General features: G+C 45.5%; 1 protein-coding gene across 1 annotated transcript in view; it reads left to right on the top strand.

Annotated features, from left to right (window-relative positions):
* Nucleotides 1-27,157, top strand: part of LOC117553230 (polypeptide N-acetylgalactosaminyltransferase 18-like) — a 347,581-nt gene that overhangs the window by 163,876 nt on the left and 156,548 nt on the right. Inside the window, exons 2-4 of the mRNA XM_034227077.1 lie at nucleotides 18,169-18,373; nucleotides 19,065-19,231; nucleotides 24,994-25,180. Coding sequence (XP_034082968.1) covers nucleotides 18,169-18,373; nucleotides 19,065-19,231; nucleotides 24,994-25,180 — 559 coding nt within the window. The remainder of the gene's footprint in view (nucleotides 1-18,168; nucleotides 18,374-19,064; nucleotides 19,232-24,993; nucleotides 25,181-27,157) is intronic.

The following is a 27,157-nucleotide window of genomic DNA, read 5'->3' as shown; positions in this document are numbered from 1 at the left end:
CTATGTTCAATCTGAATTTACTTTAAAATAAAATCATCTATATTGATTCTGACTCTTCTACATCCAACTCACAGGTTTATCATTGCTTTGAGAAAAAATATTATTAATTTAACCCTTTTAGAAGGAAAGATATGGTCGTTTGTTCTGGGAATGTCATTTTCGAGCCTGAGACCTGAAAAACAGGTTTGGGGCTTAGAGTTGATTATATTTCACATCATTCATCCACATCCGTAAAGTAACTAAAGGTATTAAATACATGTAGTTTAGTAGAAGAACATCATTTACCTCTGAATTGTAGTGGAGTAGAAGTACACAGTAACAACAAATTACTATACTCAAGTAATGTACAAGTATCTCAAAATTGTACTTAAGTACAATACCTGCATCCCTGCACAGTATTGTAAAAAACCATCACACTTACTAAGTGGTTTCCAACTTTAAGGCTTGAATGAAGCAATGTCTACTTGCATTCATTTGTGGTTGATTGTCTGTTGCCCAGTTCACACCAAATCTGCAAGTGCACATACTTTCTGAAACACAGATCAGGGTGTACAGCAGGGGTGCCCAACCTTTTTTGAACCGAGAGCTACTTTTAAAGTTGCCAGTCTGCCGAGATCTATCAGTCCAAATAGAGAGGCGTAGCCATTACTGATAGCCTACTACCAGGTAAATACACACTACTTGTATAAAACTGACCTTTGTACGATGAATACTTCATAAAATACTGCAGATCCTTTATCTTACCTCTTTCTAATCTACACACATACAAGTATTTAACTGAAGTTACACAACAGTGTTGTTGATAATGAGATGGAGTTTATTCACACGTCAATACAGTGGGTAATGTTTTCAAGAAACATTGAACAGTGCTGCCACATATGACACAGGAAAAAAAGAAAAGACCTTTCTTTGCCATTATATAAAAATAGTGTTGGTACAAAAGTATAAATTAGGCTTACTAATAAGACAACTCAGATCTGAAGCTACACAGGAATCTGCTGCCAAAGTGCAATAAAAAAGACAACATTAATAAAATCAAACCCTTTTTTGTTGCATTTTAGTAGATTATAAAAATAAATGCCTTTAAAATAGGATGCAAGCAACACTAGTTTCTTAACCTGAATTGATAATAGACTATAATCAATTTAAACGGAACAGATCTTAATGTTTGCATTCTTATACCATTTTGTACAATAATTATAATGAATACGTTCCGACAAACTAAAACTTACAGCTGATTAATAACGGTATCAAACTTGAGTTTTTATTATATCAAAAACCTGTTGAAATGCTTCTGTTATTTTTACTGTTCCCCAAAAGCGCGTCGGCAGCCTCCAGGAATGCTTCTTTCACAACTTCGCCGTCTTTGAAAGACTTCATGTGTTTCGCAAGAACGTGACTGACACGATACGATGCTATGGTAGCAGCCTTGCTCTTGTTGTTGGACCTGGTGAAAATGGACTGCTGTGCATTTAGCTGTCCTTTCAGGCCCCTCCCCTTTTGGAGCATAGGACAGAATTAGGAGGGAATTCCGTCTCGTAGTGTTTGTGCACTGTTTTGAAATGCCGCTCCTAAATGACCCTTCTTCGATAAAGCCACGCTCGCATTGCAGATGAGACAGATGGACTTTCAATTGGAATAGATACAAAAATAATCCTCCTCCCACTCGGAGTGAAAATTATATATTTTGGGCTTTTTTGCTTCAGCCATAATTGCGGTCTTGTGTGTGTGCGGACTGTCACTCCTGTTATTATACATCCATGCTGTTGACACGGACAAAGTCAGCGAAATAGTGCCCACTGCCCACCAGCCACGCCCCGACACATGGGGTCACGCCGGCCAATCACAAAGCTTTGATGCGTTCAAAGACATTATTCTGGCACAGGAAGATTATGTTACACGACATTAACGATAAAACAGAATATTGTTGTTCTATTTTTAGACACATCTCGCGATCGACTGGGAATCTCCCCGCGATCGACCGGTCGATCGCGATTGACTGGTTGGGCACCCCTGGTGTACAGCATTACCTGCAAACAGTCCATTGTTGTTGACTGCACATCTCTGCAGAGAGCAGATGTGATGTGCTGTTGAATGGTTGTAAATTCTCCTCTCTTTTCAACAGACCTGCTGTGTACTAATTGGCTCATGAAGCTCCAGTAACACGTTTCTCCTCTCCAGGGTCTGTTTTTTTAGAAACATGCATGCCCCAGTGTTGCTCTGATTAAGCCCCCAGAAGTGGAGCATATTGTGCGGTTTGAGCAAACAGGCTGCTGCAAATGCAAATGTGTTGTTGAGAGAAAACGCCTGCAGAGAAGAACATGCTAATGTAGTGTCGGATAGCATCGTTCAGTCGGATTTAATTCATTTACATAAAGATTACATTTCTCTGAATCTCATTTATGCATCAAGTCGAGCCAACCAGCAGTGTTGTTTGTAAGAGGTCACAGAGCAAGTGAGGTGTCTGCTGTCTTCCTATGAATACACTCATGACTGCTGGGACATTGCTCAGTATTTTACACATAACATTTCTCAGGTATATCCAGTGTTTGGGGTACAGTAATACGATACGATACAATATACTTTATTGTCCCCGACTCCTCGTAAGGAAATTTGTTCTGGACTCCGTCCTGCAGTTCCGCATACATGCACATATACAAACATAGTGACATAGAGACATACACATATCATCAGTCATACACCGTTTGAACAAACACAATACACAGACGCACATACTGACAATGGCGACCTATTGCACTACCCCTCATGGCCAACATTTAAAAAGTACATTTCATTATATTTGACTACATTTCATTTCATGTGAATGTTAAGAAGCTTAATCGACATAGGTAGGAATGAGTGCTTATAGCGGTTCAGCCTGCTCAGATTACATTTATCTGTAATGCGTTAATGTACCGCGTTGCTGTTACGTTACAGTTACCAAGCACAACAATTATCTCGTTACTTGCATTACTTTAAAGTCTGACTATTTGAATAACGGGAGGACAGAAAATGAAATTGCGCTACACTCAGAGTTCGTTGATGAGGAGACGTAGCAGGAATGTCAGAGTCTCACAGCAGAGACACACAGGCCTGTCGCAGCGTTCATCGTGGAGGAAATGTTGCCCGTTTCCACGGTTATCTTTCTGAAACATAATGAGAAAGATACAGGTAAAGGGGGGCCGCTGCCATCAGACAGGAATACTTTTTCTTGCTACCTGTTCCAGAGTTCTGATGGAAACTGAGCTGAAGGAAACATGGCTGATGGTCAAACAGAGAGCAGAAACAGAGGTCTGTGTGTAGCGTTGTCCTCATTAGAATAAGGATTTGTGCTGATCGGGCATAAATGAAGTTTCACTTTATATTGTTATTTGTCATTTGATTTATGGTGACTCAGGTGATGTTACAGAGTAATCCCAAAGTAATATAACTACAATACTAGTGTAACTTATTACTTTCAACAGTGAGTAAATAAGGCATTACTTTTTTTGATTACTACCCCAACCCTGGGTATACAGTAGATGGCTGTGATCGGTTTTGCTTACACTGTTTTGTGTTTTCAATTCATGTCTACAGATGTAGAACATGGAGCAGGAGCTAAATTACAGTAAATTGAAGGGAAAAGGTTTTTTAAAAATTCTCATCCCTCCTGGACGTAATGTAGTTTGTGTCTGATTGTCTCTCTTCCATTTTCTTTACCTTTGTTTTCACATTTCTCTTTCCAATAAGGGCTTTTTATATAGCTGCACATTGTTAGTAACAGTGAAAGCGTATTGGTGGTGTTGTAATGTTGTTAGTGGAGCAGTGGAGCCGTCTGGGACAGCAAAGAGCATGTGGATTTACAGGAAGACTCTCAATCTCTATTGATTTCTGGAAGTGGACCACTTGCAGACTGCAGTCAAGCTGCAATCAAGACACAGATTACCCTCTCGTCATGTTGCTCCCGTGGTGTGTGTGTGTGTTTTTTTTTCTACACACACCTCGATTCTTTCTCTAAGTCTGTGGAAAGCAAATGTCTTTGTATCTCCAGAGAGTCATAATGTACAATGTTTTTGTTGATTATCGAAAGCACGCACACACACACACACACACACACACACACACACACACACACACACACACACACACACACACACACACACACACACACACACACACACACACACACACAGTAAGCTTGTATGCAGGCTGTCAGGCAGAATGACAGTCATCGTGGGCACTATGAAGAAGTATGAAGACAGCAAGATGGGGAGAAAATGAACGCTGATAGTTTTAAAAGGTTGTTAGTGTGGTGGAGGAAATGGCCAGATCTTTAATCTGTCAAGCTTTAAGCTGGAATGACAGCGAGGACAGAGAACCGAGAGGAAAGAACGCTGTGCATTATTCTGCTCAGTAAACAACAGAGTGTTATTAAAATGATTTTAGATACGAATATAGATACGCCGGCTTGCACCAGGCAATGTCAGATGGAAACTTCTTTGTTATTATGGGGGCAACTCAGCAGCTGGAAACCTGTTTCAGAAATACATTTCCTGGGCTGGGCTTCCGGTTTGATGAGGGAGTGAGCAGACGTGTGTGTGGAGGGCTCCTGACAAACTTTACAATATACCTTTCAAAGCAAATTGAAATCACGCTAATATTTAAGGGAACTACTGTATGTAGTAATGACTAAAGGGAAACAGAAACAGCCATCGACATCAACCACACAAACAACCAGAGCTGCGGCTCAGATAGCAGCTAACATGGCTGCCGCTTGCCCGGTTACTCGGGCGGACCTGGAGGCTCTTCTCAGCAAACAAAGTGATAGCTTCAAATCCGACATGGCGAGACTGATATAAGAATCAACAGATTCCCTGGAGAGGTCGGTAAACTCACTGGGACAACAAGTGGCATCGTCTCGACAAAACCGAAGTGGTGGGTGAAAACTTTGGGAAACTCACCGTGATGGAAGCCGCTGTTCAGTCCCTACAGTCCCAAACCAGCGCACACCAGAAGCAGGTGGACGGCCTGGAAAACCGGTCCAGGCGGTCCAACGTGAGGATAATAAACATACCCGAGGGGCGCGAGAGGGGTCAGGACCCGACAAAGTTTGTGTCTGACTTGATAATGGAGGTGACGGGTCCCGGTGTTCTCAGCAGTCCTCCGGAGATAGAACGAGCCCACCGTTCCCTCTGTCCCAGACCGGGAGACTCCAACAACACGGGGAAACCTCGGGCCTTCATTGTCCAATTCCTCCGTTTCCAGGAAAAAGAGGCAGTCTTAAAATGGGCCAGACAACATCAGCTGGATTACGGCGGCACCAAGTTGAGAGTGTATCCTGATATCAGCACCGTCCTAGCCAAAAAGCGAGCTGCGTTCATCCCCATCAAGACTTCTCTTTACCAGAAAGGAATACAATTATCCCTGTTGCACCCAGCTCACCTTCATGTTTCTTTCAGAAATCACAATTACTACTTTGACTGTCCGCAAAAAGCCCAGGACTTCTACAACCAATGCATTGTCCCGCCCGAGTAGTGGGAGTCTGTGGAGCACGGACTTTCTCTGGACTGAATGCACGGAAAATAAACACTCACAAATGGACATCTCTAGAAACGGTGAAGTTGAAATGTTTAACCTGAGTCTGTTTGTATTAAGATATCCTGATATGGAACCACCGTGAGGTATGGATGGATGTTGTTATCCAGCATGTGCACTAGCTTTCCTCTGTTGATATTTACTGTGGCCACTTCCGGTGTTAAAGGGGCACGGTCCGGGGGTGTTACGTTCCCTCTTGGCTAGGGGTACAAAAGGGGAAACGACACGACCAGATTGGATTTGGTATATGTTACCGGTGGTTATATTTGTAACGGCAACTGAGTAAATGATGTACACAAACAGCTTGGCCCAACAACGGGTCAATCTGTCACTATCTCACAACAGGGTCTCCAAAAGAGAGTTGCCCAGTACTATACAAAACGAAAGGAAATACCTCACTTCTAAAGTGGAAACAAAACAATAACAAAATGGGACTGTGGGAAAACACAGCTGGTGCGGGTCCACAGGTGCTAATCACCTGGATATATGCAATATACACACACAGGAAGGCTGGTCTACAAGTGCTAATCAACCTGGATCTACACCATATACCCACAGGAATGCTGGTCTACAGGTGCTAATCAACCTGGATCTACACCATATACACACAGGAATGCTGGTCTACAGGTGCTAATCAACCTGGATCTAAGCAATATACACACAAACCCTATACTAACACAGAACCCGACGACACGCTGCTAATCAGTGTGCTCGCCCAGAAACCCTACTGAATACACTGCTAATCAGTGTAGCTAACACAGAATGCACACGGCTAACAGTCTCAGAAGTCACAGAACGAAGGCAATGTCACAATGCGAGGCTTGAGGCGTCTGTCACACAATACAGAGCCTCCCGAATGGTGTCCGTGCCCAGCCTTTATACTCCTCCCCCGGATGACGTAGCAGAAGCGGGCAGGGCTTGGGTGACGTCTGTCCAATCCCCGCGGATGTTGCGAGGTCGAGACGGCCACTGACAGCATCGCCCTCTCACGGGTGAACAGTTCAATGTCCCGCTTCATTGTAGGATTTCTGCCATGTCTCTACCACTTTAGTTTGACCATTTCTGTTATTGAGTTATGGAATACTAAATAAATAAGTAATTAGATACTTTACCGTCACTGCGCTCATAAAGAATGATAAGAATAAGAATAATGCGTATTTAACTGGTTTAATTAATTAGTGAGTTTATTTAAGGTAATTAGTTAGAGGCCCTATTTTATCGGTATGTCTGGACTGCACAGCAGTTACAATGGTCAAACTACAGGTACATTAGAACAGAATTGTCCCCATTTTGTCTTTAATAGTTCCTAACATTAGATATTTTAATGAGATATGGACCGCAAAAACATTTTAAAAATCAAGTCACCGAATGCAAGTAGTCGCCTTATCTTATTTTGTTATGAGATGTGAATTACTGTTCAATTTAGTTGATGTAAAAATCGTTTGGTTTCTTTTACATTGAAAACAAGTTACAATTTTCAAAAGGTCTTATGTTTTTTTTCGGGGGGAGGCCCTTTTTCCAGTTTAGAGCAATAGCCCCTCCAAATGTCTGTGCACGTCCCTGCTCCAGAGCACACATATTATGATATTAGGGTCATGCAGAGTGAGATGAGATCGCTGTCCCTTTAACGGCCCGTACACACAGCAGCTTTTGGCGATTTGTCCACCGCTTCCAGCGCGTCTCCGCCCATTGACTTTGAATGGGGATGACGTCACTTTCCCTCGCTTGTCGCCGAATTGCATTGTGGGGGGGCGAGGCGAAGATTTCCAGGATGTTCAGGATTCCAAAATTGAACAATGTTCAACTTTTGAGGCTGAGCTGGAAGCGACAGCCACTCAGATCCGTTTATGCAAATCTGACAGTTCAAGCGCTAGCCAATCAAACCGCGTGCAAGCTGGGAGAACGAGACCCGCAGTTCATTTCTATATTCCACAAAAATGGAGGAGAACTTAGTTATTGCGGTAGCAAATCACCCGGTTCTTTATGACCAGTCCCTATTTACTTACCGGGATACAAACCGGAGGAACCAGGCATGGAGGGAGGTGGCAGAGGCAGTGGGTGAAACTGGTAGGTTTTCGCTTGTTTGGGGATTTTATATCCAGTTTACTTCGTTGCTAGTTTACTTCGTTGCTAGCAAGCATAGACAGTATCATTAGCCAGCATGGAATGTAGCATAAAATAGCACCATAAACATTAATCTCATAAATGTTCAAAATGTTAAAAAAATAAATGTTCATCATAGCCCTTCCTATTTGACAATAGTGTAGAAGAACCGGGTTTTTTTGCTTTGTATGTCGGGGGCGGGATATTCATGTGATATTCATGTGATTGGTTGTTGGTCGCGAAATCCCCAAGCTGTCAGACACGCCCAGCTCCAGGATTTTCAAGATTTGGTCAAAGCTGCTGTGTGGAGAGAGCGAGAGAGCGAGAGAGCGAGAGAGAGAGAGAGAGAGAGAGATGTGGCTTGAGCATGTGTGTTTGTGGATGGTAGAGCGACAGTGAGAGAACCTATGGAGAGAACGTGTGTATGTTTCTGGAAGTGAAACGAGGAAGAAGAAAAACAGAGGTCTGTGGTGTATTTTGTGAAACAGAAGAACAGCTAAATAAATGCAACGGCCTCCCAAGAAGAGCTCGCCTCTCTCCAGTCATTTAAGCTAAAGTGGGTTATTGAACCTGAAGCTTGTTGCTTCTGCCCTCCTCGACTACGGTCTGGGAGCCGACAGGAAAGTTCAACACACAGATGGCCAGTCCGCCCCTTTGTAGCATATTATTTCGATGAGAGATGAACAGATCGCCACTGGGCTTTCAACTAAAGACACAGCCACGCAAACACTGCGGTATTTGTACAGCTCCTTATGGGTACTGCAATTTGTGAAGTGTTTTCCTCTGTGGTGAAACGATCAGCACCACGGAGGAAAACGGCAGAAAGTCGCCTGGAGTTAAAGAGAGCGGGGCTGCGTTGCGTGCATGGCTTCCTTCTGCAGGTAACGGCGGCGGCGGTCTCCGACCCTTGGTCTACATTGTTGCTGTATTGTATCATTATTTGTTTGTTTTACTTTGATGTGGGTTTTTTTTCGTTTTTTTTCCTTTTCCGTTTTCTGTTTATTTTCATGGCTCTGTTGTTTAAGTTATATTGATAAGCATTTTTTTTTGGTTTCGCCCATGTGGGCATGTGCGGGTGGAGGGAGGGAGGGGGGAGTGTAGTGAGTGTACTATGATATTACAATATAAATGAAATGGCATCGATTACTGTACACTATAATGAAAAAAAGTTAGAACTAGTATAGCAAAACTAGATAGCAAACTCTCAACATTTCCATCCCCTGAATTAGATAAAGAAAAGGCAACATCTTCAGATGGACCACAATTTACTTTCAACACAAGAGACTAAGAAATTGCTTTTAAGATCGCGTGGATTTCAGTATGAACATGGGGAGAAGGCGGGTCGTCTCCTTGCGCACCAAATTTAGAGCCAGTCGGCCTGCCAACAAATTAAACAAATACAGACCCCTACTCGTGAACTCACAACAATCCCACCTGTTATCAATGAGACCTTTAAAACCTTTTACTCGGGACTATATCCCTCACAAGCCCCTGTCGATAATGTGGACAGAACAAAATTCTTGGATGATCTGGAATTTCCGTCCATAACACCTGCTCGGGAGGGTGAGTTGAATCAACCTCTAAAGCCCAGTGAAATAGCTGATTCGATCAGGCTGATCCAGAGTGGCAAGGCCCCGGGCCCAGACGGCTATCCAATTGAGTTTTATAAAAAAATTATTGATAAATTGACCCCCCTCCTTTTGAGAATGTTCGAGGACTTTCTGGACCGGGGAGCTTTGCCTCAAACTCTCACTGAGGTGGTAGTTATCGTATTATTAAAACCAGGCAAGAACAATTCTGAATGTAGCTCCTATCGCCCCATCTCCCTTTTGAATGCGGACTATAAGATCCTAGCTAAAATAGTAGCTATACGCCTTGAATCTGTCACGCCAAACATCCTATCATTAGACCAAATTGGGTTTATGAAAGGCCGACAATCCTTCTCCAACATCCGTCGCCTTCTCAACATCCTCCTCTCTCCTGCATCCGGTGAGACACCAGAGGTGGTGGTCTCATTGGATGCAGAGAAAGCGTTCGACAGGGTGGAGTGGGGTTTTCTATTTGAGGTCCTTAAGAGGTTCAGCCTCGGATCCAAATTTGTGTCCTGGATAGCATTGTTATACTCTTCACCCAAGGCTTCAGTGAGTACTAACAGGATACATTCTCAATATTTTACACTAGGTAGAGGAATCAATCAACAACTTTATTAATCCCACAATGGTTATGAGCAGCAGCTTATACACAGGAAGGAACATACAAGAAGAAAACACACAGATACACCCGGGAGCACAGATGTGGATAATTCTAATTTACACTATAAATAGTTCAAAGCATCACGATAATAAATACATAAATAATCAAGTTAAAAGCCTTTTCAAGAGTTTAAAAGTTTGAGTGCAGAAGGGATGAATGATTTAGAAAAGCGATTAGTCCTTTGAGCAGGTAGAGCATATCTTCGCCCTGATGGCAACAGACGAAATTCATGTGAAAGTACATGACCTGGAGAGTTCAGAATGCTCTCTGCTTTCCGTAGAATCTGTTGGTTACAGAAGGAGTTTCAGTCTCTCTGTTTCACGCCGATGATCTTAGAGCAGGTTTTAACAATGCTGTTCAGGCTGTTCCTGTCTTTCAGTGTAAGGCTATGGAACCAGCAGATAAAAGAAAAACAAATACGGCTCTCAATGAATGCTTGGTAAAAACGACAAAGAATGAAAGGCCTGACAGAGAAAGAGTTCAGTTTGCGAAGAAAGTGCATTCTCTGTTGACCCCGCTTCACAATACACTCAGTATTCACATCAAATTTGAGGTGGTCATCGAAAATGGTGCCCAAGTATTTGTATGATGTGACAATTTCTACCTTGTCATTGTGTATGATGCACTCCTTAGGAACATCCTTGTGACGTCTAAAATCAATGATCAATTCCTGGGTTTTGGAGACATTTAAATCCAGAAAACTGTCGTCACACCAGAAAATAAAATTGGTAAGAGCACACTCGTGGCCTGATTCTGAGCCGCTAAGGAGGGACAAGAGGGTGGTATCGTCAGAGAATTTAACCAGGTAGCTGTTGTCTTGCATGCTCCTGCATTTATCAGTGTACATTATAAAAAGTAGGGGCGAAATAACGCATCCTTGAGGCGAGCCCGTGGAAGTGATGACAGAGTCAGAGAGGCGTCCATTGACAGACACCTGTTGCTCTCTATTAGTTAGAAAGTTTAAAATCCATAAAACAAGTTGATCGGGCAGTTTAAAATGACATAATAGGCTCTCTACCAGGAGATGCGGCTGTATTGTGTTAAATGCTGAAGAAAAGTCAGCAAACAAAAGCCTGGCATGGGCTTGTGGCTTTTCAAGGTGTTTGTGGAGGGTGTGCAGTATAAAAAGCTTTGCCTCCTCTACGCCTCTCCCTGCCTGATACGCACATTGTAGTCGATCAAGTTCACCACCTACTACTGACATGACAAGGCCTTTAACAATTTATTCAAAAATGTTCATTACCAATGACGTTAAAGCCACCGGTCTGAAGTCATTTAGGACTTTAGGATGGGAATTACAGTTGAAGATTTCCACATATCAGGAATTTGGCTATTCTCAAGTGACAATTGGAAGATATGCTGGAAAACACCACAGAGTTTGCTAGCACAATACTGGAGTGTACGCCCACACATATGGTCAGGACCTGGGGCCTTCCTAATATTGACTCGTTTTAAGAGATTCCTAACATCATCCTGTTCAATGACTATGTCTGAGATAGGTGAGAGAGACTCTCTAAGGGTTGAGGCCCGGGACAAAGCAACCGGCAGCGGCTCCGCAGCTGGCGCGGACCCCAGCACCGGCGGCCCGGCCGTGGACAAAGGGACCTGCAGCAGCTCCGCCGCGGGCGCGGACCCCAGCACCGGCAGCCCGGCCGTGGACAAAGGGACCTGCAGCGGCTCCGCCGCGGGCGCGGACCCCAGCACCGGCGGCCCGGCCGTGGACAAGGCAACCGGTAGCGGCTCCGCCGCGGGCACCGTCGGGCCGGCTACGAGCGCGGACACCACGGGTGCGTCACCCGCACTCTCTGAGCACGCGCGGATCAGGTGTCCTGCCGCTCCACAACCATAACATCTCAAAATGTCAGACGTAACATGGACAGTATACACAAAATCATCAATTTTAAATTTAAGAGCCAGATTATGTTCCCCTTCATCCTTCTTCAGGACCATTTGCACCTGTCTCCTAAAAGCAGTGGCGAGCCGTCAGGGCCCTCTAGGCCCTCTGTGAGGTCCTAAGATATTCTAAAAAATAATATTTGAAAACATTAAAAAAAAACTTTTTTTTTAAAATATTATTTTTATATTTTTTTGTTGTTACATTTTTCATCAGTTTTACCAACATAACGATTTAATTGTATTTAAAATAATATTTCCAAATAAATAAATCCTTCGAATCTGCCTGTTAAGTTTCTGTTGGAATGTGAAGGGTTAAATGCCATCTCTGCGAGTTACGGCCCGTCCACACTACAGCTTCGACAGTTTCAAAAACGGTTTCCAACGCGTCTGCCCATTCACTTTGAATGGGGTGACGTCACATTGCCTCGCTTTTCGCCGAACTGAATTGTGGGTAGCATAGCAGTCCGTTTCCGGCGTCTCCGGCGTCAGAAGTTGAACAATGTTCAACTTCTGACGCCGGAGTAGCCAGCGCCAGCCAATCAAATCCCGTTTCTGAAAATCTGACAGCTCAAGCCATAGCCAATCAAACTGCGTCTAAGCTGGGAGAGATATCCCGCCGTTCATTTCTATATTTCAAAAAAAGATGGAGGAGAAACTAATTATCGCCGTAGCAAATCACCCGGTTTTGTATGACCAGACCCTCTTCACCTACCGGGATACAAACCGGAAGAACCAGTCATGGAGGGAGGTGGCAGAGACAGTGGGTGAAACTGGTAGGTTTTCGCCTGTTTGGGGAGTTTATATATATATATATATATATATATATATTGCTCGCATAAAATCCCCGGGGTTTTTTGCTTTGTATGTCGGGGGCGGGAGATTCATGTGATTGGTTGTTGGTCGCGTTGCTCGAATAAAATCCCCAAGCTTCAGATACGCCCAGCTCCAAGCTTTTTTTGAAGCTGTAGTGTGGACGCTCCGTTATGTGAAGACGGGAGGGCTTGTTGGTCCCTCTCTACATTCACAGAGGGCCCGCTATAGTAACTCAACGAGAGAGACAGTACAATTGACCAATCATATCTTCCCTCTAAATGGGCGGGCTTTATTTTCGCGGACTTTATGACAAGTTCCGCCCGCTGTGAGGTCTATGCAAGGGGTGCAGTGACGCGTCCTAAAACCCGGAAGTAAGCTGCGCTCGGGTTCCCTCGACAAAAGAGCAATGGGACTTCTCCATAGGATTTTGGAAAATAGCTCGAAATAATGTCTGTGGAAAACGAACCTGTTAGATAAATCAGTGCATGACATTAAATATTTTGGGAGATGGCCCTGTGGGCCATCTAAGCTAATTTACAGATGGCCCTGAGCCCAATAGAGATTGCCCTGAAAAATGTGTGCGGACGAAATGGCACGAAGGGTTTGGGGGGCCTCCGTCCCCCTAGAACATTTTGATTTTTGCAGGTCTTAGATGCTGTCTGGTGCATTCTCTAGACTGAATTATAAGATGAACCACCACAATATTGTATTGTACAATTTCAATTTTATTCTTCATTTCACTTGTTTGTTTGTTCTTGATTGTGTTTGCTCGCTTGCATGCCCTGCATAGCTATAAGAAACACTTAAGTTGTTGGTCAAGACACTTTCCATCTGATGAAGGCAAATGCCTTCCCAGAAGTAAAAAAGTAGAAAACATTACATTCAGTTATTAATGCCAAAACAAACATTATTTACACTATTATGGCCCCTGTTAAACATGTTTGTAATGTTATCTACTGTAAGTTGGTCGAACGAATGCCTCCTCATCCGGAAGCTGACCGAGCAGTGCGCGAAAAAAAAAAAAAGTTTTAACAACATTATTTATTGACTTTTCATTCGGGTATAATCATTTTGCGCAAAGATGGCACTGTTTGTCAGAGCACTTCATCCTTCTGGGATTTCATGAAGAACAGCTCCAACGCCTGTGTGTATGGGAATGCCTCTGGTGCTGGTCCATTAACTGCCAGTGTTTCCCACAGATCTGAAATATACTTTGGGGGGTGGTGGTAGCGGGGGGGGTTGAGGTGACGTGCAACAACATTAACCTTTCTGTTGGTCGCTTGTTAGCAGACCCTTCACGCGATGGCAGAGCGAACAGGTACAGGTACAGGCAGGGTCCATAATGATAGCCCTATAGTTTAAATCTACTACCCACACATGAACATATGGAAATGGGTTACTATTTAAAAAAATAAATGTATTTATGAATGTATTTAGGAACCTATCCATGTGATTTTTAGTGGGGGTCGACCTCAAATCCTCTAGAGGGGTCCAGGGGCATGCCCCCCCGGTAAGATTTTATTTTTTATTTTGGAGTTAAATGCATCAATCTGGTGCATTTTGAGGGGAAAATAAAGAGACTAGATCTATGGAAACACCTATATTTAACAGAACTGTATACATTTCAATAATCATAAAATCAAGGTCATAACCAATAACATACCATTTCCAATATGAAAAAAACACTGAAACTTGTTTATTAATTTAGTTTTGGTTCATTTATAGTTGTGAGTGTGTCTGTGCTCCTGAACCAGCCTCTCCTGTCTCCCTCCTCTCCCCCCTCTCCCCCCTCTCCATCCTCTCCCCCTGCTCCTCTTTGGAGGCAGCAGCAAAGACTAGTTTTCTCTCAACAAGTTTTAAAAGTGTATCTTGCCTTTTTTCACCTAGTTAACTTTTTATTTATTTATTCATGCATATTTTACTAATCACATTACATTTCATTTAGCTGACGCTTTTATCCAAAGCGACTTATAATGACCGATTACAGGGACATTCTCCCTGGAGTAACTAAGGGCTAAGTGCCTTACTCAAGGGCACACTAGTGGTGGTGTTCCTGGCGGGATTTGAACTCACAGCCTTCCGATCTTCAGCCCACCTCACTATCCATTAGACCAATCACTACCCTCTCAAATGGAAATATGTGTTTACATAAATGGTGACCACACCGTTTGAGACCCACTGAGAACTTAGACTAAGTTAACTATCTAAACACTCAGAGAGTCCTTTACCTCACCTGAGCTGAGGTTATCCCGAGCTTGAATGACACACAGAGACCAATCAAGGACTTTGATTTATGATCAGTATGACAGTGGCCATGTCGGCAGGCCACATCATGTGGACAGCCAGTCACCCTGTGTGAGGCAGGCCACTTAAAAGGCCAGAAGGAGGCGAGATCAGAGCAAGGGAGCGAGGGATCATTGTCTACAAGTTAATCGATCGCAGATGGCGTCGTGGTCACGGACGAATAAAAAAAAATATATATAAAAAAATAATTTTATAAAAAATAAAAAAATAAACTAAATGGGTCGCGAAATATACCTGGGCGGCCCGCCCAAGTATAGTCTATGTGTGGGAAACCCTGATATGCGTCTGGCAATGCGTAATATTTATTTTGTTCAACCCCCAACACCAAGTCCAACGATTTATTTTTCAGCCATTAAATACGCTCGTCTCCGCAATATGGCGCTGGGCGTGACGTCAGAGTGTACAAATATATTTCCACCTGGCTTATTGCTCGATAGTACAACTTAGTTTCGTTATCATGTCTGATTCTGAGTCGGAGGCCACCCAAGATCTGGAGTATGTTGTCGACATCCAACCACTAAAGTACCACTAAAGTATTTTGACTCGTTAGTTGTATTAACTGATTGTAGGTGATTATTTTTTCTTGGGTCGCCGAGGGTGCTGGCGTTGTTTGTTCTCCGCTCCTCCGCCCCAAATATTGTTCTTTAGTCCAGATCAGAACCTCTCCTGTCTGGCTCTCTACTTTTGAAACGTCAGTCATCAGCAAAAATAGCAGCATCTCTATATCGAATCGACACAGATCTTTGTGTTGTCATCTCCTACCTGCTGGCTCTTTCCTGCTCACCGATCCCTAGCCCGCTAGCTAGCTAGCATTATCGGACCTAGCAGGCTGCTACATAGATGCTCCTCGGCTCCCTGAAGTCTGCTGAGCTAACATTTCTGTCTCCACCCTAACTCCGCGGCTCGTGTGGGTCTTCCCATCCCGCTGCGATCAGCCGGCTTCCCCGCTGACATCGTCTCTCCCTGCCGCCTACAGCCGGTGGCTATCAAGCTAGCTAACCAGCTAGTAGGCTGGTCACCCGGCTCCCACTCTGCACCAGGCTGTCAGCCCCTCCTACGATTCTCCTCTGGAAACCACTGGAATTATTCTCTTGATATGCTGTGGATTATAATTCTCATTTTATCTGGACTCACACCGCTCCTTCTTCCACGGTCATCCGGCTCCTACTGGTCTCTGCTGCCCGGGTCCCCAGCATTAGCTAGCTCCGTGCTAGCGCCACTTCACCGGATCATGCCACCGCTCTACTCCCTGTCAGATCTCCACTCCTTTAATAACCGCCTGCCTCCGGACTGCATGGACATCCTCGCAGATAATGAAATACTCCGCAAACGCCGTCCTCCACAGAGGCTCTGGCCGTACGTTTTTATTTCATTCCACGTCTCCACACTCCATCCCGTCCATTCGGTCCTGTCACACGCCCACACTACGCCATCACAACAAACAACATGTGAATCTGACCAATCTCCTTCCACTCCCCCGGTCCACACAACTCCCCCAATGCAACGTCACCTCAGAGCAGCCCTGCTCAACACACGCTCCATCCACAATAAGAGCCACATTCTGAATGAATTCATTAAAGACAATAACCTGGACTTTCTGTATCTGACCGAAACATGGCAAAAACCCCTGGACTATTTTAGTTTAAATCAAATCACCCCAGCATGATTCACATACATTGACAAACCTAGCCCACAAGGGCGGGGTGGTGGAAAACTTCTCCCAGATCCCGCACCGTTCGTACATCCGAAAGCACAACAATAACCCATGTTTTGCGTGATTGCGCGGATATAATTCAGAGTTTTCTGCACCAGTCATGAGCGAAAAACACCGCTGACATGTGAACAGCGCACGAGACTGCCGAGTCGGGATATTTGGCCCAGAGACTGTTTGTACAAAATGACGTCACGCGCGCGGAGGCTGCTGGGAATGACATGTCAGAAATTCAGACGGCTTTGGGTCGAGTTTTGTATCAATAAAAAGCTTTTTTTTCGGGTGTATTATCTCGATTTAAATTAAATAAAAAATACAGACAGTCTTAAAAACAACATTTCTATAAAAATATAGCATATTTGGAAGCTTTGCATTTGATCTTTAAGTGATTTGATCATCAAAGGTAGGCCTAAGTCATTTTCAATGTGGGCCGCCGTGCCGACTTAATTCATTTGTAATTGTTACTTGGCTGTGGGTGCCCTGTCATGATAGGTGTTTATATAAATGGTGTTGTTTTGTGTGGTAAAGGATCGCTGTCATTGATGCGTTTTGCACCCCGGGCCGCTGTTTTGATATTCCGCAGAAGTATACGCTGTGACGTAATAACTCTTCTTTTTTTTCAAGGGAAGTGGGGGTCAGAGGGCCTAGGTATACAAGTCACGGCTCGCCACTGCCTAAAAGACACAACGTACTTGAGGTGCGGGGATTTACAGCCCAGGGGGATAAACTTAATGGGAGACGCAAGCTGCCCGTGTCGAGCCAGCTCTCTCTCCAACAACTCGTTAGAGATGATAACATTTTTAGATGGAGTGACAAGGGTTAGCACGGGTAACGGCGTCCTTTAATCACTAGCCCGCTCTCCACCAGCTGGTTAGCTTTCTCCGTGCAGTCTAAAAAAATAACCACTGCACTATTCATGCGGGAGCCATATCCCACCACAGCCAGACCACACTCCTCCACCGACACACCGACAGGTGGAGAGAGCTTGATGGCGTGTTGACTCGAGCAGATGAGATTTAGCAAAAATTGCTCACAGTTTCAGTTCAAACATTGATGTCATCTTGTTTTCCGCATGCAGACAATTTAAAAACATCCCTACAGCCAGGAAAAGAGAAACCCTGTAACTTTGACCTTAACCGAAAAACACCAAAGTCGGTGCCTACTACCTGCTACCTACCTTAACCCTCCTGAACACTCAGACTCAGCCCCCCCGCCCCTCCTCACTCCACACTCCCTTTGAATGTCATGGGGCTCAAACCCACAGCACCTCACACTCAGGGACGTTTCACTCCTTGTGACTCATTTACCATGTCTGTGTATAACTCTTTATAACATCTGTATTTATTACATCAGTATTTCAATGTATGCCTTAACCCTGCACCCTGATAGTTATTCATTTATAAATTGTATCTATGAATAAACATTTGGAGAGAATGTGAGCATTTTAAAATATGTTTCTTAAAAAACCGTTTTGTCTACACAGTGCATCAGTATCTGTGCCTGTGTGTCCACAGAGAGCTCTCAGAGGGACGGGGAGGACGCTGCCCCCCCCCCAGACTCCTCCAGAGACTCTTCCCAGCTGTTCGGACACTGGGGTCACGACCTCGGCCCCGAGAGTCGGAGGGTGGCCCTCAGGAAGTTCCGTTACTATGGCTACAACGGCTACCTTAGTGACCGCATCTCCCTCACCCGGTCCATCCCAGATTTACGACCGGACGGGTCAGTGTACTCTGTGTACTTATATATACATCGAGGTGTGGTTTCAGTATGTGCCTGTATGCAGTGGAGGAAAGTAACTAAGTACATTTATTTAAAAAATATATTATGATGAACTTTCAAGATAATGCCTCTCTAAAAATGTAACTAGTCGACTAACTGTTAGAACATTTACAATATATTTAAAACATTTCTTAACATGAATTATGAGTGTATCAAAATATGGGGGAACATTTTCTTCAGAATTTCTACTTTTACATTCTCTATGCTAATTATATTTAACTGATAATATATTATTTTACTAGAATATTGGACTTTTAATTGTAATGGAGTGTTTTTGACATTAATGTACTTCTTTCACCACTGATGATAATCCAGTCATTACATGTATATTCTGAAATAGTAAGTACTTTTCATTTTGGAACTTTAAGTATATTTTGATGCTAATACTTTTGTACCTATACTTTAAGTAGCATTTTGAATGCAGGAATTGTACTTGTAACGGAGTACTTTTACAATTTAGTATTGCTATTTTTACTTAGATAGATAGAGATAAGTAAAATAACTGAATACCTCTCCATCCCTGCCTGTATGGATTCAAGCTTTATTTAGATGATGTTGTTCAAGGCTTTATGTTTCTGTTGGTAATTCTTTCTCTGATCCCCCCCCCCCCCCCCCCCCCCCCCCCCCCCAGGTGCAGGAACATGTCTTATTCATCAGATCTACCTCAGCTCAGCGTCATCTTCATCTTTGTGAACGAGGCCTTGTCCGTGCTGCTGCGCTCCATCCACACAGCCATTCTGACGACCCCGCCCCACCTGCTCAGAGAGATCGTACTGGTGGACGACCACAGTGACAGCCGTGAGAAACACTCTCTCTTTATTTCACCTTCATGATGGGATTATGTTCTTGTTCTATATAGGCTATAATGCTAATGAATGCTAATTTGGGAAATTGCCCAAAATATGCAAATTAGCATCAGGCAGTTTCTATGTGCTGGGGACCCTACTGTATATGTTATCATCATTCTTTGGGGTACTCAACATCACAGGTTCACAAAAGAGACTCTATAGAGGTGTGGACAGCGTGCCATCAGTTCCTAAACTAATGCTTCAAACACAGCTCACACTCACTCCATTCATCCACAGGAAGCAATTAGTTAGAGGCGGGATTAAAGGTGGATACCGTTTCTCTCCTGGTTGCGATATTTTTCCTGAAAGCAATTATCTGCTGGCTATAAGAAATCAGTGGGAGTTCTATAATATAATCAATATATTTAAAATATGCAAGTAAATACTCCTCTCGTGAATGTCTGAAGCTTTGGTTGATAACAAGTGTCTTAATAAAACTAATGAACGTCATCAAGCCAACATAAGCCAACATCACAAAGTGGTGCTAATATGTGGAGTATCATAAACTGTGTTTGCCATAAAGCTTATTTCCTGCAATATACAGAAATCAAATGGGGAAATCGCTCAATTTTTTGTCAAGGGACCTCTTCCAAAGCTAACGTCCCCGTTGGCCGACAAACAGTGTCGTCACTGCACCGCTCTGTTCTCCTTCACATATTTTCTTCACCTCCTTTTCCAAGATGCTGTTCACTCCAAAACTATACAGCCAAATAGTAGCCAAGCACTTCATTTGATTCACATAGTTGATTAAGAGTTTTCCTCACATTGTAGGGGATCTAGGGGAGTCATTTTGGTTCAAGTTCTCCCTTCTGAAGTGTTTATATTTGATGTCCTACTAATTGTATATTGCGGTGCACAGATCAGGGCATGTGCAGGCATCAGGGTGTGTGAAACAGATTCAAATGTCTGCAGCAGTGACAGGTAAGGCAGGGACGCCAGTTGTCTGTTAGAAGATTGGCGTAAATAATGCATCAGGTACTGTGGAACATATTTCACTGCTGCCACATCTATAACCACCATAATGGGGAGTGTATCTGTACAGTGGCCTGCAGACTTTATGGGTCCCGCTGCACTGATGATTAATGGAGCAGCAGGGGACATTTACAACTGTTACAGTTATTAATTATGTAATGTGGGAACACTAAGTGTAAGAGTTTGCAATAACATCATGAAAATAATGAATAACGAAACATTTGACGGCGCATATATATTTTTATTTTTGTAACATATCTTTATTATAAATAGTGCATATGTATCATTTACACAAGTTTTACATTTATATGGAGTCCACGTCTGGTAAAATATATCGCATTTGCCTCTAGACCAGTATGTTAAATATTCTATGTGTAAAAGGCCAAAAATGACTTTATGCCACTGACAGCTTTTTATGTAAACCGGATTATGCTAGTGGAGCACGCCCGTGAATTGTTAGCACCGGAGCCGTATCACTAGGCCACCAGGGTGGGTGGAGGGGGTCAGGAGGACGGGACTGAGCTGACCGCCCAGGAGCACAGCAGAGGACCAGGAAGGGATCTCGGGCGGACGGCCCGTGGGCAAGGCAGAGTTCAAAAAGGGGTATTCGGGCGGACGGCCCGGGGGCAAGGCAGAGTTCAAAAAGGGGTATTCGGGCGGACGGCCCGGGGTCAAGGCAGAGTTCAAAAAGGGGTATTCGGGCGGACGGCCCGGGGGCAAGGCAGAGTCCAAGGTGGGGGTTATGGAGGGGCGAAGGCCATCGCGGGCGAACTCAGGGGGCCGAGCATGAGGGCGAGGACCGCGGCCGGGAAAGTCAGGGGGCCGGGCTCGAGGGCAAAGGCCGCGGCAGGAAGAGTCAGGGGGCCGGGCTCGAGGACGAGGGCAGCGGCAGGAAGAGTCAGGGGGCCGGGCTCGCGGGCGAAGACCACGGCTCACAGAGGGCCGGGATCGCGGGTGAAGACCACGGCTCACAGAGGGCCGGGATCGAGGGCGAAGACCGCGGCTCTCAGGGGGCCGGGCTCGAGGGCGAAGACCAGAGAGCTCTGGAGGCCGGGCAGGAAGGCGCTGACGGGCCAGCGCCGGAGGCCGGGCAGGACCCAGTGTCGGCCGGACAGGCCTCGGCAGGATCCCCCACGGAAGAGGACCAGGACACGGGATTGGCAGCACCCCCGGCAGGAGAGTAGACGGCGGGACCTCCAACGGGACAGGACAAAGGGTTGGCAGGACCCCCGGCAGGAGAGTAGACGGCGGGACCTCCAACGGGACAGGACAAAGGGTTGGCAGGACCCCCGGCAGGAGAGTAGTCGGCGGGGCCTCCAACGGCACAGGACAAAGGGTTGGCATGACCCCCGGCAGGAGAGTAGACGGCGGGACCTCCAACGGGACAGGACAAAGGGTTGGCAGGACCCCCGGCAGGAGAGTAGTCGGCTGGGCCTCCAACGGCACAGGACAAAGGGTTGGCAGGACCCCCGGCAGGAGAGTAGTCGGCGGGGCCTCCAACGGCACAGGACAAAGGGTTGGCATGACCCCCGGCAGGAGAGTAGACGGCGGGACCTCCAACGGGACAGGACAAAGGGTTGGCAGGACCCCCGGCAGGAGAGTAGTCGGCGGGGCCTCCAACGGCACAGGACAAAGGGTTGGCAGGACCCCCGGCAGGAGAGTAGTCGGCGGGACCTCCAACGAGACAGGACAAGGAGTTGGCAGGAACCCCAGCAGAACCTCCAACGGACCAGGACATTGGGTAGGGACTTGAGACGTGACTCGAGAGGGGACTCGAGAGGAGACTCGAGAGGGGAACCAAGGGGGAACTCGAGAGGGGACTCGAGAGGAGAACTAAGGGGGAACTCGAGAGGGGACTCGAGAGGAGAACTAGAGAAGGGAACTCGAGAGGGGACTCACGAGGGGAACTAGAGGAGGGACTAGAGAGGGGACTAAAGGAGGGACTAGAGAGGGGACTAAAGGAGGGAACTCGAGAGGGAACTCGAGAGGGAACTGGAGAGGGAACTCGAGAGGGGACTTGAGAGGTGACTAGAGAGGGGACTCGAGAAGGGACTCGAGAGGGAACCCGAGAGGGGACTCGGGTAGGACCTGGAGAGGGGACTCGGGTAGGAACTGGAGAGGGGACTCGGGTAGGAACTGGAGAGGGGACTCGGGTAGGAACTCGAGAGGGGACTCGGGTAGGAACTCGAGAGGGGACTCGGGTAGGAACTCGAGAGGGGACTCGGGTAGGAACTCGAGAGGGGAATCAGGTAGGAACTTGAGAGGGGACTTGAGAGGGAACTTGTGTCGGTCGGTACGCCGACAGGACACGGGGAGCTGGCGTCGTCTGGGGAGCCAGCAGGAGACGAGGTGCTGGAGTCGGCCGGTACACCGACAAGACTCGGGGAGCTGGCGTCGGCTGGGGAGCCAGCAGGAGACGAGGTGCTGGAGTCGGCCGGTACACCGACAAGACTCGGGGAGCTGATGTTGGCTGGAGAGCCAACAGGAGACGAGGTGCTGGAGTCGGCCAGTACGCCGACAAGACTCGGGGAGCTGGCGTCGGCTGGGGAGCCAGCAGGAGACGAGGTGCTGGAGTCGGGACCATGACTGTATGGGCCAGCTCTGGTGCAGGGACCACGGTTGTAAGATCCAGTTCTGGAACCGGAAACATGGCTGTAAGGTCCGGAGCTGAAGCCTGGATCATGGCTGTGTGGGCCGGTTTTGGAGCCGGAAACATGGCTGCTGGGGCCGGCACTGGAGCCGGAACCATGGCTGCTGGGCAAGGAACCGGAACACGGATCCATAGCTGTGTGGGGTGGTACTGGAGCACGGTACCATGGCTATGTGGGATGGTACTGGAGCACGGAACCATGGCTGCTGGGTCCGGCACTGGAGCCGGAACTGGCGCTGAAACCCTGGCCTTTCGTCTTTTAGGAGTCTTTTGGAGGCTTCGTGGACCTCCAAACGCCAGACCAGACCCCAGGAAAGGGTCAGAACATGAAGCCTGGTACTCAGGGCTACGTGAGAAAACCCTATGCCACTCGGGCAACAAGCTCCAGAGCCAGGGCTTGCGAGCAACCTCCTGACGTGCCTCCTTCAACGCAGCCTCTCTACCCCGTCTAGATGAGGCGCCTTTCCACGTATAAAAAATATACTCCAGAGAGTATCCAAGACTTTCCGCCTGTCGCATCAAAAGGGCTGAATCTGCTGGGTCCATAATGTGGTCGGTTCGTACTGTCACGGTGTGTGAAGCAGGTAGGACCCAAATGCAGAATAAAGTGCAAATGCCTTTATTTCAAGGCTAGGTGATAACACAGACAGAACAGAACACTCACCGACGAACTAGTCATGACAAAAGACGAACCGACAAAGACAGACAGAAAAACCAGAACTTAAATACACACAAGACTAATCACAGAAACAAGACACAGGTGAGGAGGGAGGAGAAAACACAGGGACACCAGGTGAACACAATTGGGTAATCAGACACACCAGGGAAACTAACGACAGGGAACCACAGACAAATCCAAACAAGACACAACGCAGACAGAAACAGGCAAGACAGGAGGTGAAGACCTTACAAAATAAAACATGAAACAAGACAAGACAAAACACCATAAAGACAGATCGTGACAGAACTTCAAATACTCCCAGCTCCAGCTTTAAATCAGCCCATCTTTCTTCCAGGTCAGCAGCAATCTGTGGCTCATTAAAGGAAAACAGACAGACAGAGAAGGTAGGCTGATGGGAATAATGAATAGAGCAGCAGACGAAGCCTGAAGGCAGGATTACAGCAGAGAAATAACAGCGAGGAAATGAAGATGTTCGCTGTTCCACTGCAGGCGATCTTAGTGTGTCCCTGTCTACCTGAATGTGTGCAAGGCATACTGTATATGATATATGATCAGTCATGGAGAAAGACAGAAGCAGCACAAGAAACAAAACAAACAATGCCAAGCCTCCATATATTCAAAGGATGTGAATGTGTGTACCATTGCATTGATGTTAAAGCAGTATTTTTTATTTTATTTAAAATGAAGGCCTCCTGCATTAACTGTTTCCATAGTGACATAATAAATCAGTGTTTAGTTTGTTTGGTCAGTCTCTAAGTTAGTGGTTCTATGTCTTTGGTTGAGACTTAAAGAGCCCCTATTCTGCTTTTTGGGATGTTCCCTTTCCTGTAGTGTGTTCTACAGGTTTTTGCGCATGTAAATGGTCGGCAAAAGCTAAAATCGAGCAGACTGGGCTCTGGTTTCAGACAGAGGGTGAAAAGAGGTGCTGCAACACAGGCAGTATGAGGAAAATACAGAGCTTTTTGAACATTAAAGCACCCTGACTGGCTGCTGCTCATTTCTTCCACACACTCACCTCTCACTCAGTCTGCTGTAATTTGGTTCGTAAGGTTTCACCATCATCAATCTTAGATGAGGTCTGGGATCTGTTGGCAAGTTTTTCCAGACAAACAATTATTACTCTGTACATTGGGGGACTGTCACTCCCAACCAGGAAAGAGACTCAGCAAGAACTGTTGCCACGAAGTTCAGAAACTGAACCTGCACAAATATCTCCAGCAGAACTTTGGTTTTTGGTAAAAAAAAACTAAAGGTTTTACGAATACACACACAAACATTTGTGTTACACACACACAAACACACTTATCTCGTCCTTGGTCCAGTGGAGCTCAGGGACTCTGTGGAGTATGCTGGATAGGATGGATGGTGAGCCTCAGTGTGTAATCCCCCTGGTGTGCTCTCTCTCCAGCGGAGCTGAAAGACCACCTGCAGAGCTTCGTGGAGGAGACCAACGCTCAGCACGGCCCCGGGTTCATTAAGGTGGTCCGCCATGACAAGCAGGAAGGACTGATCAGATCCAGAGTCAGCGGCTGGAAGGTGGCCTCTGCTCCTGTAGTCGCTCTGTTCGATGCTCATGTGGAGTTCAACACTGGATGGTGAGTAGCTCACGTCAGTGTGTACTGTAACTTCAGAAGGGTCTGCAATAAAAGGCAAAGCTAAAGTTGCAACGCAAAGCAGACTCTGTTTCTAGATGAAACATTTCAATAACCAGACACCCTAACACTCCGGTTGAACATGCTTATCATCTGAACTGGCTTATAATAATCGTTTTTCTTTTTTTCAACAAATATCAAGAAGATACCAAAGTAACGGCAGTGAATTGATCCTACTAAAGTGGATATATTCCTCTCTGCCATAGCGCTCTATTGTTTCCACACTGATGATGATGATGATGATGATGATGATAATGATACAATTCTTCTTCATTGCAGTAAACACAAAACACACACACTGTCATTTATCACATTAACTCAGTCACACACACACACATCCTGCTGCTGTAAATACTCACAAGCAAAGATTTCATAATTCACTATTCTGTTCAAGTAATATTTGATAAAAAACAATATATATTTTATACATATATCAAGACAAACTTCACTATCAGAATATGTATGTTGCACATGAATGTAAGACCTGATAAGAAGAAAACGGGAATTTAATCTCACAGATATATCCTTACCGGAAAGGTTCCTCGATTTCAAGCTTCTGATCTGATATTGAACTTTATTTAAAAGGTTGATGATTAAATCAGAGAACAGGCATCATTTCACTCTAATGGTATTTTGCTGCTAGATCAGTTGATCAGGCAAAGCATGAAGGGATCATTCCATGTTCACCCTCCTTTTGGCTATTCTTCAGCTCCGGTGTAGCTGTAACCCATTTCTTGTACATTTGTAATTCTATTAAACGCACAGCCCCAGAGAGACCACAAAAGCAGCTGTGGCATACTTTTTAGTGTTTTGACTGCCAGAGTAAGTCCATTTTCTGAGAGTCTGGCATCCAGTGATTTGATTTCAGATTCCCTAGTGTATAACACAGAAGTGGTGGCAGTGTGCTAGGTTGCTGTGGCCAAATTGAACCCTCCGTCCTGTGATACATATTTAGCAAGGTAGTTGGAAGTAGGAAGTGGGGTCATTTTTGTTGTAGACTTCTACACAATAAGACTTATTTTTTAAACTAATGGAGTCCCCTACAGCTGGATATTGGAAATAATGTGCATTTAAGGCACTTATAATTCACTTGCCTCTATGGCATCACTTTTCAGACCCAGAAGCTACTTCCGTTTGTTTCATCAGTCTATGTAAGGCGTTAGGCCTTTTTGAGCCAGATTTACATTTTAAGCCTCAAATGCCCCTGATATCACCACCGCAATGCAAGAGACATGTATGCGTGGGGCCCACTTTATGTGATGAGGCCCTCTGTGTCACGAGCGTCGCCGTCGACGGTGATAGTGGAGGACGCGCCGGAGCCTCGCACTGTTACAGTAATTGCGCCGCATAAGCGCATACAGGTGCGCCGCATTTGTGCTTCGGATTAGGATCCCTTCGCAAGATGAGGCCCCCTCCGCCAAGTGAGGCCCCACACAGTCTGCGTGATCTGCGTGTAGTGCGGGGCGGCTCTGCATGTACAGTATGTTCCGCCAAATCAGACTCTTATCATAACCCCTGCTGTCCCTATCACTGGGTTTACTTCCTCTGTTTAGTTAAGGTCGACACAGAGCCACTGTAGGCTACATACATACAGTACGTTCGTGTAGAGCTGGAGTTACATCCAAATAGCCGACGCCTTATTCCACAGCGACTTACAATGACCAATTACAGGGACATTCTCCCTGGAGTAACTGAGGGCTAAGTGCCTTACTCAAGGGCACACTAGTAGTGGTGTTCCAGGCGGGATTTGAACTCGCAACCTTCCGATCATCAGCCCACCTCACTATCCATTAGACCACCAAAATAAAAAATAAATAAAAATATATTATTTATTTTTTATGAGATCCATTTGTGGCGGACGATATTTAATTGTGGCGGCCCGCCACAAATAAATCTATGTATGGGAAACACTGCATGTGA

The sequence above is a fragment of the Gymnodraco acuticeps genome, unplaced genomic scaffold (assembly GCF_902827175.1).
Source record: "Gymnodraco acuticeps unplaced genomic scaffold, fGymAcu1.1, whole genome shotgun sequence".
Lineage (NCBI taxonomy): Eukaryota > Metazoa > Chordata > Actinopteri > Perciformes > Bathydraconidae > Gymnodraco > Gymnodraco acuticeps.
The sequence above is the reverse complement of the archived record's forward strand: the minus strand, read 5'-3'. Positions and strand labels throughout refer to the sequence as shown.